This window comes from Scyliorhinus torazame, chromosome 2 (assembly GCF_047496885.1).
Source record: "Scyliorhinus torazame isolate Kashiwa2021f chromosome 2, sScyTor2.1, whole genome shotgun sequence".
Taxonomy (NCBI): domain Eukaryota; kingdom Metazoa; phylum Chordata; class Chondrichthyes; order Carcharhiniformes; family Scyliorhinidae; genus Scyliorhinus; species Scyliorhinus torazame.
In genome coordinates, this window is record NC_092708.1 from 108,249,013 (window position 1) to 108,264,136 (window position 15,124).

The window sequence follows — 15,124 nt, forward strand, 5'->3', positions numbered from 1 at the left end:
GGCATTGGAAAATAAATAGAAATCGCGGCAACACATTCATTTTAACAGCCTGTACCCGACCCGCCAGTGACAGAGGGAGACCATCCCACCTTGTCAGAGCAGCTTTCACTCTCCCCACCAAACTAGAAATGTTGTACCTGTGGAGCCCCCCCTCAATCCTGAACAACCTGCACTTCCAGGTATCTAAAGTGAGTCACTGCCCCATAGAATGGCAGCCCCCCTACCCGAGGTGTATTTATGTTGGTTCTATGTTTTTTCATGTATGGAACGATCTGTCTGGACTGTACATGGAACAGTACTTTTCACTGTACCTCGATACACGTGACAATAAATCAAATCAATCAATCAATCAATCAGAACCCCAAACTGAAGCAAAAATGAAACCAAATTGTTCTAATTCTTGATTTTGTCATGTCCCTCATGGTAGCTGCAGGTTTTTTCTGTTTGCAGTGCCTAAACTGAAAAGTAGCTGCGTCTCTTTATTTTACTGCTGAATAAAAGAAAGATTTTATAATATAATAAAACTTCTGAGCATTTACTTTTGAATTTCGTTGTAAGAATTCAACACACATAAGTTCTGAAAATGACAATTATTAAAACACAATTAAATTATGCTGGAATTGTTCATAAAATTTAATTTCTACAAAAATGTACAAATGGCTCAATTTACAGCAAAGAATACAATTACACCACCTGCAGGCTATTGTTAAATAGAGTACATATGATATGAACACTGGCCTAGACAGTTTGGCTGCTTAAAGCACCAATTGACATTACACATGCTGTGTGGATTGAAACAGCTTCATCTCATGACCTCCTTAGGAAGCCAACCTTTTAAAGAAGTCTGCTGCAACCAGTTTTGGAACACATATGAGACACGTTACATCGGAAACATTCAAAAGTCAGACTTCATGGGACATAAAAATAAAATATACAAAACATGGTTTCAGTCTGTTACTTACCATAGTTGGTCAATGCCAAAGGCATGACTTAAAAATACCAAAGCATTTTTATGCCAGTTATATAACACTACAGGTTTAGTTGTCCTTTTGAAAATGCAATCTTAAAATCAGAAACCTTGCTACATTAATACCTAGATTTACAATCTACGAACAGGAATCCTTTAAAAAAAAATTATGACTTATGAAGGGGCAATTTAGTGTGGACTCCACACGGACAGTGGCCCAGCACCGGGATCGAACCCAGGTCCTTGGCGCCGTGAGGCAGCAGTGCTAACCACTGCACCACCGTGCCGCCCACGAACAGGAATCCTGCTTAAAAATATAAAACTGTCAGCAATACATTCTGATATATTGTATGGTCGAATACTCTATGTTGTGATGTTTGATTTAAGCAGTGATTGATATGCAAATAGTATTTAGATGCAAATTAATTATTTTCTGTACAATTTGTTTATCGAATATCTGACCATGTTCTTGAATTATGCAGGATACATAATCGTTAATCACATTTCCAAAAGTATCAATAATATATTCCCTGTATCCACAAAAGACTGTTGTAACATTATATCAGGTATGTTAGCGTTATAGCTGAAAAGTGACAGTGGCTCTTTCAGTTTCTGATATTGTACCATTTAAAACCTACCATAAGGTAAGCAACATTCAGATTAACAGTGAAGGGCTAATCCAAACATTTAGAACAGGAATTAGACTTTTATTTTGTTCTCCTGAAATATCTTTATCTCATTTGAACTGTGTTTTAAGGCATCCGTCCACATATCAATTTCTGAGTGATTCGCTGCTGATATTATTGGGTAATCTGGTTTTCAGTGGTGCTACTTTCAAAACCGCGAGGATATTTATCAGCTGATGAATTTCAAGTTTTTATAGTATTAACAATAGCACTCATCATGCTATTTATAGCTTTTAATGTGCAGCCGACTGAAGTAAATGCAAATTAAGAGTGGGCATGTGCAGACATGCCATGTTGTTGAGATAACAACAATCCCTAATGTATTTCTAATCAATCAGTCAAAAGCTCCCAAGATTTAGTTTAGTCCACGCTGGATCACAGGAGGCCAAGAATTCTTTGTAGATTTTATGTTAAGAGAAATACAAAGTGAAGGTTAGCACTGGGAACGCTGAAGAAATTGATTCAAATAATTTTTCACCACCTTCAGGCACTCAGGGTCATGTTGCGGAGCACCCACTGTTGTGTACGGATTCCATCGCAGTCCTTCATGGTCGGAACCATTTTATCTTCCTCAGTTGGCTCATCCAGGCACTGATTACTGTTTACATGTCGCAGCGCTAATCTCTGGTGGATGGAGGAGTAAAGAAAACAATGAGTTGGGAAACATATTTAATGACCGAATTTATGTTATAATAACAACAACATATATTTATATATTTCCTGCAGTAAAATGTGCCAAGGTGTTTCACAGGAATGTTTATCAAACTGAATTACATAAGGGTATAAAAGCTTGGTCAAAGAGGCAGTATTTAAGGAACATCTGAAAGGAGGGGAGTGGGGCAGAAAGGTTTAAGAGGCAGTTCCAGAGCTTAGGGCTAGGAGTTTGAAGTCATGGTCACCACTGTGGAGCGATTAAAAGTGGAGGAGTGTAGAGATCTCAGTGAGCTGAAGTAGGTTACGGAGGTTTGGAGGGGTGGTGATAGAATATAGTTTTATTTCTAATTTTATTCATACAGAGGTGAGTTGAATGCATATAGTTAAAGAAGCAAAATATTAAAATTGTCTTGACAGAAATTTTTGGATCCTCACTGTCTTCAGGTGATGTCCCGGAGGACTGGAGAATAGCCAATGTTATTCCTTTGTTTAAGAAGGGTAGCAAGGATAATCCAGGGAACTACAGTCCGGTGAACCTTACGTCAGTGGTAGGGAAATTACTGGAGAGAATTCTTCGAGGCAGGATCTACTCCCATTTGGAAGCAAGTGGATGTATTAGCTTACTAGTATTAGTAAAAGGCAGCACGGTTTTGTGAAGGGGAGGTCGTGTCTCACTAACTTGATCGAGTTTTTTGAGGTGGTCACAAAGATGATTGAGGCAGGTAGGGCAGTGTATGTTATCTATATGAACTTCAGTAAGGCCTTTGACAAGGTCCCTCGTGGCAGACTGGTACAAAAGGTGAAGTCACAGGGGATCAGGGGTGAGCTGGCAAGCTGGATACAGAACTGGCTGGGTCATAGAAAGCAGAGAGTAGCAATGGAAGGGTGCTTTTCTGATTGGAGGGCTGTGTTCCGCAGGGTTCAGTGCTGGAACCTTAGCTGTTCATAGTATATATAAATGATTTGGAGGAAACTGTAACTGGTCTGATTAATAAGTTTGCGGACGACACCAAGGTTGGTGGAATTGCGGATAGCGATGAGGACTGTCAGAGGATACAGCAGGATTTAGATTGTTTGGAGACTTGGGCGGAGAGATGGCAGATGGAGTTTAATCCGGACAAATTGAGGTAATGCATTTTGGAAGGTCCAATGCAGGTAGGGAATATACAGTGAATGGTAGAACCCTCACGAGTATTGACAGTCAGAGAGATCTAGGTGTACAGGTCCACAGGTCACTGTAAGGGGCAACCACCGGTGGTGAAGGTAGTCAAGAAGGCATACGGCATGCTTGCCTTCATTGGCCGGGGCATTGAGTATAAAAATTGGCAAGTCATGTTGCAGCTGGATAGAACCATAGTTAGGCCACATTTGGAGTATAGTGTTCAATTCTGGTCCCTACACTACCAGAAGGATGTGGAGGCTTTAGAGAGGGTGCAGAAGAGATTTACCAGGATGTTGCCTGGTATGGAGGGCATTATCAATGATGAGAGGTTGAATAAACTTGGTTTGTTCTCACTGGAACGAAGGAGGTTGAGGAGCGACCTGATAGAGGTCTACAAAATTATGAGGGGCATAGACAGAGTGGATATTCAGAGACTTTTTCGCAGTGTAGAGGGGTCAATTACTAGGGGGCATAAGTTTAAGGTATAAGGGGCAAGGTTTAGAGGAGATGTACGAGGCACAATTTTTACACAGAGGGTAGTGGGCGCCTGGAACCCGTTGCCGGAGGAGATGGTGGAAGCAGGGACGATAGTGACGTTTAAGGGGAACCTTGACAAATACATGAATAGGATGGGAATAGAGGGATACAGACCCCGGAAGTGTCGAAGATTTTAGTTTAGACTGGCAGCATCGTCAGCGCAGGCTTGGTGCGTCGGAGGGCCTGTTCCTGTGCTGTACTTTTCTTTGTTCTTTGAACCCAGTCAATTTCTTAGAAATTAATTAACCATTTTATTCCAGTGTATTCAGCACTGAGAACATATTGTTCTCTGTCTAATCAACTAATCAATTTTTATGGTCTCCGCCAAGCTATGAGACATAGCAAAATGTGAGAAAACATATGCAGTACTTTTCCTAAGGCTGTGCACGCAGACGCTCAGCTAGTTTTGATAGGCTACAGTCAATCTTAAGTAATATCCAATGTTTGATTAATAAGTTATCCTCTAAGTAACAGACATTCATTTGAACAAACCGGGAAGTCTCAGCTGAGAATGAACGTAAATAAGATTGAGGTCCTTTGTTCTTGAATTCTCGTTCATCTATCTGTTTGTTTTTGTGTTCAAGTGATTTTCTTTTGTGCTTAATGCTTTTGCCAAGTGCTTGACTTCCACCCAATCCATCACGCAAACCTGCCTCTCATCCATTGACTCTGTCGACACCTCCGGCTACCTTAGGGAAAGCGGGCAGCATAATCAAAGACCTCTGCCACTGGGTTATTCTCTCTTCCAACTTCTTTCATTGGGCAGGAGATACAAAAGTCTGAGAACATGCACTAACAGGTTCAAAAACAGCTTCTTCCCCGCTGTTGCCAGACTCCTAAATGACCCTCTTATGGACTGATCTGATCTCTTCACACATCTTCTCTACTGAGTAGTATTACACTCCTGTATGCTTCACCTGATGCCTGTGTCTAACTATTTACATTGTGTATTTTATGTTTGCTCTATGCATTTACTTTTCATGTACGGAATGATCTGTCTGAACTGTATGCAGAGCAATACTTTTCACTATATCTCGCTACACGTGATAATAAACAAATCCAATTCAATCCAATTTATGTATTGTTTGATATTTTGTATCTAAGTTTTTATTCAATTCTTAATCACGTGTATACCAATGAGTCATTGACAATAAAGTCACATTTTTGACACCTCCCACCAACCGGACTACTGGTTCTAATTAGAAGGTAAAGTAAGAGTCCCAACATGTGATGCCACAGAGGGATTTGAAAACAAGGGCAGGAATTTTAAAAATCAAGGGATAGTCAGAGCAGGAGCTAATGTAAATGAGTGAACAGGTAGCAGTGCTGCAGTTAAGGTCAAATATACAATGCCAAGGATACCTAGAATCCACAAGAACCTATTGATAAAACATTGTGGAGTCATCCGGGTTTCCTCCAGGTGCTCCAGTTTCCTCCCACAAGTCCCGAAAGACACGCTGTTAGGTAATTCGGACATTCTAAATTCTTCCTCCACGTACCCGAACAGGCGCCGGAATGTGGCGACTAGGGGCTTTTCACGGTAATTTCATGCAGTGTTAATGTAAGCCTACTTGTGACAATAAAGATTATTATTATTATTTAATAGTAGACCCAACCAGAGTTTCACCTCCCCACTTAGTTCAAAGGCAAGTGGAGTATTTCCTTGTTACTCCTGGGTCTATTATGTCTAAATACAATCATTTTATTTTTTCTACCATCCTGTAAAGAGATCTTAGGTTCGCTGATCTCGTTTGTGGCGGGACCCATTGTGAGCAAGAATGGAAAATTTGGCGTTCCAGCCAAAACTCCATTCACTCTCAGTGGCACCGGAAAATCCCAGCTGCGAATGAGGACGGAAGATTTTGGCCCTTTTTATTTTCCTGCTGTGAGTCCTGTATCTGTAGAAGTACCATTGGGAAAAACACAGTGCAAAAAACAATTCAGATGACATCCTTCCGCTGACAAAGTGTGCTCAGCAAGGCTCAATATAATAAAAATGTCCTCTTTCCCCAGAAGGAAATAAAAGAAAAACACATTAAGGCATCCTAGATCAAAGCATTGGCGCACCCTATGCTGCATTTCTTGAGGTAATCATTTAGCTGTCTTTGAAGTGATTCCTTTGTCCTCCTCTTTTTCAGAAACTTTCCTTGAGCTGGCTAAATAAAATTTGCTTTGACAGTTGGGACTCTGACATCCTAAGCACATGGCCGGCCCAGCGGAGTTGGTTTTGGTTGATTATGGCCTCGATGCAGGTGCTCTTGGCTCCATCAATGCTGTCTGAGACCGATTCTCCACATCATGTGATGTGGAGAATCGGTCTCAGATAGCATTGATGGTACATCTCCAGGGCCATCATTGGCGTCTGTACGTAATCCAAGTTTCTGAGCTGTATAGAAGAGTTGGGAGGATGACCACCTTGTACACGAGGATCTTGATGTCAGCACGGATTTCGCGGTCATCACTCTCGTCCTTAGGCATTCGAATGAGGTGCTTGCGGATTGGATACGATGGATGGCATGGTAGCACAGTGGTTAGCACTGTTGCTTCACAGTGCCAGGGATCCGGGTTCAATTCCCGGCTTGGGTCACTGTATGTGCGGAGTCTGCACGTTCTCTCCGTGTCTGCGTAGGTTCCCTCCTGGTGCTCCAGTTTCCTCCCACAAGTCCCGAAAGACGTGCTTCTAGATCAATTGGACATTCTGAATTCTCCCTCAGTGTACCCGAACAGGCGCCGGGGTGCGGCGACTAGGAGATTTTCATAGTAACTTCATTGCAGTGTTCATGTAAGCCTACTTCTGACACTAATAAAGATTGTTATTATAATGTTGGATCTCCGAATCAATGGCAGCCTTAGAGGAGAGATGGCTCCTCAGGTATGGGAAATGTTCCATGTTCGGTAGAGTTCTACGTTGATCTTGATGGACGGAGAGGTGGAATCTTGCCCAGGAGCAGGTTGATAAAGGACTTGAGTTTTCCTGAGGTTGAGACCGATTCTTTGGTATGCTTCCACGAAGGTGTAAGCACGGCTTGGAGATTCTCTCCTGAGAGAGTGGAGATGATGATGTCATCCACATGCTGAAGTTCCATGAGCGATGTCAGTGTCATTTTCTTCTTGGATTTTAACGAGTTAAGGTTGAAATGTTTTCCATCCATCCAGTAGATGATGTCAACTCTACTGCAAAGTTTGCTCTTGACAAAGTGAAAGATGGTGTCAATGAAGTTGGAGAAAAGGGTGGGGGTGATGACATGTCCCTGCTTGACTCCAGTCTTGACCTTGAAGGTTTCTGTCTCATTTCATCAATGAGGACTGTCACCGATACCTTGTCATGGGGGAATCAGAGAATGTTGATAAATTTCTCTGGACAGCCAGCCTTTAACAGGGTTTTCCATAGTACTTCCCGATTGACTGAGTCAAAAGCTTTGGTCAGATCAGTGAAAGTCATGTTTAGTGGTTGATGTTGCTCCTGGCCTTTGTCTTGAAGGTGCAGAGTAGTAACAATCATGTCCATGGTTCCATAGTTTGTTTGGAAGCCACACTGGCTTTCCAGAAGAATTTCTTCAGATACTGCGAGAAAGCGGCTGGTGAAGATTCGGGCAATGATCTTCCCAGCGACAGAGAGTAGGGAGATTCCTTGGTAGTTTCCACAGTCCTCTTGTTTCCATTCATAAAGATGGTGCCGATAACGGCACCACTGAGGTTAGTTGGGGGATTTCCTCAAACAGATCCTCTTCTGTGGTTGCATCACAGTTTCAGAACTCTTTGAAGTGTTTGCTTCATCGAAGGCTGATGTTTTCTCTGTCTCAAGAGGGTTCCATTTTTACTCTGCACCAGTTTGAGGCCTAGGGTATTAGGTCCATATATTGCCTTGATGGCACTGAAGAAGCCCCGGGTGGCATGCTTGTCAGCGAAGCGCCCTGGACAGATCATAGACTTGTTCGATCAGTGATGAAAATCCACTTACACCAAGACATCACAAGGCTCGAAGATTTAAGAAGAGGAAGATCAATGACTCAGCCCTGAACAGCCCAACCAAAGAGAGAATTCCAAATGCAGCTCACAATAAATCGAGAAAACCTTCACATATTCAACTCAATTTCAGAACAGTGGGGTCAAATAATGTCAATTGTTCTAAACTCCTGTGCCCAGACCATAGGTTTGATTATTAATATTTCATGCTGAAACATGACCTCAAGAACAAAACCAGCAGCCTTCATTTTGAAGCCACCAGGGCCATCTATAGACCAAAGTCAAATGGAAAATAAATCCCCTTCACTCACAAGTTGGTGTTCTCTTCTGAAGGATGACAATGCCATCCGTCAATGACAGACAGAACATTTTCTCCAACTCTTCAACCATGAATCCACAGTGGCAGCTGATGCTCTCCAGACTATTCCCCAGTACCGTGTGATAGAATTAATAGGTGAACCACCACTATGGGAAAGCTGAAACAAACAAATAAGTGGATTGAAAACAATAAAACCTGTGACCCTAATGTTATTCCAGCTGAGGTCTGAAAACTCTTTGGCTTTGCTCACATCAAGCCTCCCTGCACTCATCCTACAGACATCAGGAAAAGGAAATCACTCCCTCTCTCACCAACTGAATGTGACAATTGTAACTAGTTTAAAGAAGGGAGATACATTATGCTGTGGAAAGTTTTCAGGTATTTCCCTCTTGTCCATAGCAGGGAAAATCCTGACACACATTCTCCTGAATCATCTACTTCCTGTGGCTGAGGAAATCATCCCAGAGACACGATGTGATTTTGGATCTTCCAGAGCAACTTCTGACATAGTCTTTGTTGCAATACAAATCCAAGAAAAATGTTGAGAACAACACCAGGAACTCTTCATTGCATTTATCAACCTGACTAAAGCATATGACATAGTAAGTCATGAGTTGAAGAAATTAAAGATAACATACATAAAGACAAAATCTAAGACATACCACATTGAGGGTCAGTAAAAAAGTAATAAAAAGAGCAAAGGTAAATTATGAAAGAAAACTAGTGTAAAGTATAAAAAGCTATAGCAAAAGCTTCTATAAATGTATCAAAGGAAAGAGAATAGCTCAGGTGAATGTTGGTCTCTTGGAGGATGAAACTGGGGAGTTAATGGTGAGGTACATGGAAATGGCAGAGACACTAAATCAGTATTTTGCCTCAGTTTTCACACTGGAGGACATTAATACCATCCCAATCGTAACAGGTCATGCAGAGGTAATAGAAAGGAAGAAACTTATAACAATCATCCTCAATAGGGAAAAAGCACGAGCAAACTATTGGGATTGAATGCAGACAAGTCCCCAGGGCCTGATGGCCCTCGGGTCTTAAAGGAAGTGGCAGGGGAGATAGTGGATCGATTGTTAGAAATTTCCAAAATCTCCTGGATGCGGGAAAAGTTCCAGTGGATTAGAATAAAGGTTATTATAATGCCCTTATTCAAAAAAGGGAATTAGGCAGAGCATAGGAATCGCGAGGCCAGTTAATTTAACATCTGTCATTAGGAAATTGTTAGAATCCATTATTAAGGAAGTAATAACAGGACATTTAGAATGTCAAAATGAAATCCATCAGAGTCAGCATGGTTTTATGAAGGGTAAATTGCATTTGACTCATTTGCTAGGGTCCTTCAAAGATGTTACGAGCAAAGCAGATAATGGGGATTGTATAGATGTAGTATATCTGGACTTCTAGAAGGCATTTGATAAGGTGCCGCACACAAAAGGTTAATATACAAGGTAACGTGACATGGGATTAGGGATAATTTATTTGCTTGAACACTGGCTAAATGAGAAAAGGCGGGATAAATCGGTCTTTTTCTGGTTGGCAAGATGTAACTAGTGGGATGCCACAGGGTTCGGTCCTTGGACCCTAACTATTTACAATATATATGTGGGCAGCATGGTAGCATAGTGGTTAGCAGAGTTGCTTCACAGCTCCAGGGTCCCAGGTTTGATTCCCGGCTTGGGTCACTGCCTGTGTGGAGTCTGCATCTTCTCCCCGTGTGTGTGTGGGTTTCCTCCGGGTGCTCCGATTTCCTCCCACATTCCAAAGATGTGCAGGTTAGGTGGATTGGCCATTCTAAATTGCCCTTAGTGTCCAAAAGGTTAGGTGGGGTTACGGGGATAAAGGGGATAGGGTACGGGTTAAGTAGGGTGCTCTTTTCGAGGGCTAGTGCAGACTCGATGGGCTAAATGGCTGCCTTCTGCACTGTAAATTCTATGATATGAATGACTTGTATGGATAGTGAGACGGTACTATAGCCAAATTTTCAGATGATATTAAAGTAGGTGGGATAGTAATTTGCAATAAGGAAATACAAAATTTACAAATGGAGAGAGATAGGTTGTGAGTGCGGCAAAACTTTGGCAGTTGGAGTTTAACATGTATAAGTGTGAGGTTATTGATTTTGGTCAGAAAAATAGAAAGGCAACTTATTATCTAAATGGAAAGTAACCTCAATGCTGCGGTACAGAGGGATCTGGGTGTCCTCGTGAATTAATCGTAGAAAACTAGCATGCAGGTACAGCAGGTAATAAGGAAGGCAAATGGAATTCTGGCATTTATTGCTAATGGAATAGAGTATAATAAGTGGGGAATTGTTGCTGAAACTGTACAAGACATTGGTGATACCCCATCTGAAATACTGTGTCCAGTTTTGGTCCCCTTACTTGAGGAGGGATGAAGTTGCATTGGAGGCAGTACAGAGGAGGTTCACCAGATTGATTCCAGAGATGAGGGGTTTGTCTCATAAAGAGAGATTCAGCGGTTTAGGCCTATGCTCTCTCGAGTTTAGAAGAATGATAGGAGATCTGATTGAGGTATAGACGATGATAAAGGGATCAACAAAGTAGATGTAGATTGTGGGGCAATCTTGAACGAGAGGTCATATTTTTAAGATAAGGGGTAGCAGATTAAAAACAGAGATGAGGAGAAATTACTTCTCTCAAAGGATCGGGAATCTGTGGAATTCACTACCCCAGGGTGTGGTGGATGCCAGGACATTGAGTAAAACCAAGGGGGGAAATGGACAGATTTTTAATTAGCAACGCGTTTAAGAATTACGGAGAACGGACAGGAAAGTAGTGTTGGGGCCGATATTAGATCAGCCATGATCGTATTGAATGACGGAACCCAGGCTCGAGTGGCTGTATTGCTGACTCCTGCTCCTACTTCTTGTGTGGCTCTGTGGATTGTGCTCTAAGGATTTGGACCTGCAAAAAAATTCATCATAATCCTGCAACTCCTTCATGATGATATCACTGCAACTGTCTGGAGAGGGGGATCTGAAACAGGTGCCTTTAAAATCTGGACCAGGGTTTAGCAAGGCTGTGTGATACCCCACATGCTATTTTTTAAACCAGCCCCACGGGGCTGGTTTAGCACACTGGGCTAAATAGCTGGCTTGTAATGCAGTGCGGGTTCAATTCCCGTATCGGCCTCCCTGAACAGGCACCGGAATGTGGCGACTAGGGGCTTGTCACAGTAACTTCATTGAAGCCTACTTGTGACAATAAGCGATTATTATTATTTTTATTTACAATCTACCTTACTGGCTACTCACCTCAATAAAGATCAACTTCCCTCTAGTGTAAATATTAAATGCTGCCAAGATGGAAAACTCTTTCACGTCAGTCGCCTATGTGCCTTTGATCTGCGATTTGTGGATTACACAGTTTTGTTGCCCACATTACACCAAATTTGCAAGCCACTCTCGATTTCTTTAATTCTACAGACAAGAGACTCAGCCTGTCCTTGAATATTGCCAGAACAGAACTCATACCAGTCCACACCTGGTCAGCCAAGTATTCCACTACCCATAAATTTTGATAGAGAGACTTTGGAGTATGTTGTTCAATTTACATACTTTGGCAGCCATCTCTCTCAAAAGGCCATCATTGAGGAAGAAATTCAACACCGGGTCAACTGTGCCAACTAACCCTTCCACAAACCATGGCAGTAAATGTCGACACCAAAGCAAGTAGACAAATGCCTGGTGTACAGAGGCGTTGTTGCCACCACATTCCTGCACTGCACTAAGATCTGGACAGTGTATTAGTGACACACAAAAGCGTTAGAGAAATTCCATCAACAATGCCTCTGCCATATCTTCCAGATTCAATGGGAGCATCATCAAAGAAATATCTGTATCCATCTTGAAACCAGCGCCCCAAGGGGTGGCATGGTGGTTAGCACTGCTGCCTTACAGCACCAGAGACCTGGGTTCAATTCCAGCCTTGGGTGACTGTGTGTGTGAAGTTTGTACGTTCTACCTGTGTCTGCGTGTGTTTCCTCTGGGTGCTCCGGTTTCCTAACACAGTTCAAAGATGTGCAGCTTAGATGGATTGCCCATGCTACAAAAGGCTCCTTAGCGTCCAAAGGTTAGGTGAGTTTCAGGGGACTGGCCCTAGGTAAGGTGCTCTTTCAGAGGATCCGTTCAGATTACATGGGCCAAATGGCCTCCATCTGCACTGTAGGAATTCTATACACTTGATCTACCAGACTTGCAGCGCCCGAAAGGCCGTCTAACGCGGTCTCGCAAGATGGCGCGATCTGAATCCCATCTATTGTGGGCGGATCGCTTTCTGTCAAAACTGCAAATTACAGTGAGACAGCTAGTCTCACTTTAATATAGGCTCCCCTGACCTACCCGAGGCATTGGGATCCAAATCCTTCGCCTCAGACACCTCGGGTGAGCGCCGTTCAGTTCTGGTGCTCACAAACAGGCATCAGATGGAACGGCACTTGTGGGGGTCTCCCAGGGTATTGGAGACCCCCAGGTTCGTGCCCTCTGGGTAGGATGGTACCCTGGAGCTGCTGGTGCCACCAGGCACCTTGACACTGCCCGCATGGCACCCTGGCAGTGCCACCTGAGTGCCAGTCTGGCATTTATTTCCACGGCAGGGATCAAGCCCAGGGACGCCCTGCGCGTGTGAGGTGGGATGCCGGGAGGCAGCCCCGAGGAATCCCTTGTAGGTGTGTTGGGGTTTTGGGAGGCTTCGTGGGCGTGTCGTGGGGGGGGCGGTGGCGGGAAATTGGGACACCATTTTCCTGACTGAGGAGTTCTGGCGAGCGGAGCTCCTCTGTGCACGAAACGTATTAAGTGCGGCATTAGTAGCTGGTTCCTGCTGAGGCCCCGAATTAAAGGAGTCCCGATAGATAGCGTGGTGTTTCTCGAAGCTGCGAGTGCTGGCAAACACCCGGTTAAACGTGCTCATCATGGGATTCTGTTCCAATTTGGTTCAATTGCATCCTATGATTCAGGCAAAAACTACTACAAAACAAATACAACAGACTGGACATTGCGTCTCGGTGGTCGAAGAGCATCTCCCCTGCCAGGCCCTGTTTTCTCAATTCTCAAATAGCCTCCGAGGACAAAGAAAACTCATCAAATACACTCGGAAGCTTTATTTGAAGCAAGACACTGGTGACATTAATGTGGTAGTCACCATTGTTGTACATAATACACATATGAGATGCAATACGTTAAGGCTCCTGTACTACAGGTACGGGGGTAGTTCCCTGCCTGCTGGCTCCGCCCAGTAGGTGGAGCATAAATGTGTGTGCTCACCGAGCTGCGGCCATTTCGGCCGCAGCTGCAGGAGGCAACACATCTCTGCTTAATAAAGCCTCGATTACTCTCTACTCTCGTCTCGTTGTAATTGATAGTGCATCAATTTATTACGCAGAGGTTTTACAGCGATGGACCTTCACATCAAGCCAGATCGCCTGCAGCTGCACCCTCAAGCAGATTACGCCATGTCGGCCTTCGACCACTGGCTAGCTGACTTTGAAGCCTACATCGGATCAGCCACAAAACCACCCTCAGAGGCACAGAAACTACAGATCCTGTACACACGGTTGAGCTCCGATATTTTTCCTCTTATCGGGGACGCGGCCAACTACACTGAGGCCATGGCGCTTCTGAAAGAGAACTACACACGGCCGATCAACACACTCTACGTCAGGCACCTCCTGTCCACGCGGCACCAACTCCCCGGTGAGTTATTGGAAGATTTCTGGCGTGCCCTGCACGCCCTGGTGAGGAACTGCAATTGCCAGGCAGTTTTGGCCGTTCAGCATTCCGAACTCTTAATCAGGGACGCTTTCGTTACGGGCATAAGGTCGGCGTACATCCACCAGTGCCTCTTAGAAGGGGGTACGCTCGACCTCGCGGCGATCAGGAAACTTGTGGCCTCGCTAACGATCACCTCCCGTAATGTGCAAGCGTACGCCCCCGACCACACGGTGTCCCCCTCCTGGACATAGTGGACCCCATCAGCGACTGCCCCCAGCCAACCCCAAGCCTGCGGCAGCCAGCCAACCCCAGGGGGCCCAAGTGCTACTTCTGCGGGCAGACAAAATACCCCGCCAGCGCTGCCCGCCATATACCATGCCCCTTCTGTCGCCGCCCGTGGCCAGGCTCGCACCTCAGCCGGTGGTTCTCGACCCACCCTTGAGGCGGTCAACCCGAATTCGTCGCCCACCTACTAGACTGGACTTATGAGACTGTTCACACGTCAAATTTTAGCAACTACTGTATTGTAACATGTCACTGTTTTATCGTTCCAGGCCTCGTTTGATCGGTCCAAATTTCAACTTTCTTCTTCTTTTGTTATAGCATGTCACACCTGACATCGCCCCTTGTATATAGTTACGCAACATGTACATGCTGTAAATATCACGCACACACACCTTTAGCTGCACTCAGGACACATTTATATTTATAACCACGTAGGCACATAATCTTGTAAAAAAAGGGGGGATGTCATGATATTCAAACACACATCACAACACACACATCATGATAGACAGACCAACAGACCAATTAGCACACATAACACGACAGCCAATCACAGACAAGAGCAGACACAGTATAAGACAAGAAACACGACACCTCCTGGTCAGTCCATCTGGAGAGAGGACAAGGCCAGGACCTCATTAACAAGACACTCACACAGTCACCACGTGCTGAGTACCAAGTCAGATGTGTAAATAACTAGTTGGAATAAAACTGCGTTGTACCAATCACAACCATGTTGGTTCGTCTGTACCTCAGAGCACCCAACACCACATACCCAATCTGCGTCTTTGTGCAATTGATTGCGCATCAGGCA

The 15,124-nt window shown here is 44.0% G+C and overlaps 1 protein-coding gene across 2 annotated transcripts in view; it reads right to left on the reverse strand.

The window, feature by feature from the left end:
• Window positions 1-619: 619 nt before the first annotated feature.
• galnt13 (polypeptide N-acetylgalactosaminyltransferase 13) overlaps window positions 620-15,124 on the reverse strand; it is a 777,028-nt gene continuing 762,523 nt past the window's right edge. Inside the window, exon 12 of one of the 2 annotated variants that reach the window (XM_072475323.1) lies at window positions 620-2,277. In XM_072475323.1, coding sequence (XP_072331424.1) covers window positions 2,137-2,277 — 141 coding nt within the window. In that variant the 3' untranslated portion in view covers window positions 620-2,136. The remainder of the gene's footprint in view (window positions 2,278-15,124) is intronic. The other variant, XM_072475314.1, reaches the window with a different exon arrangement.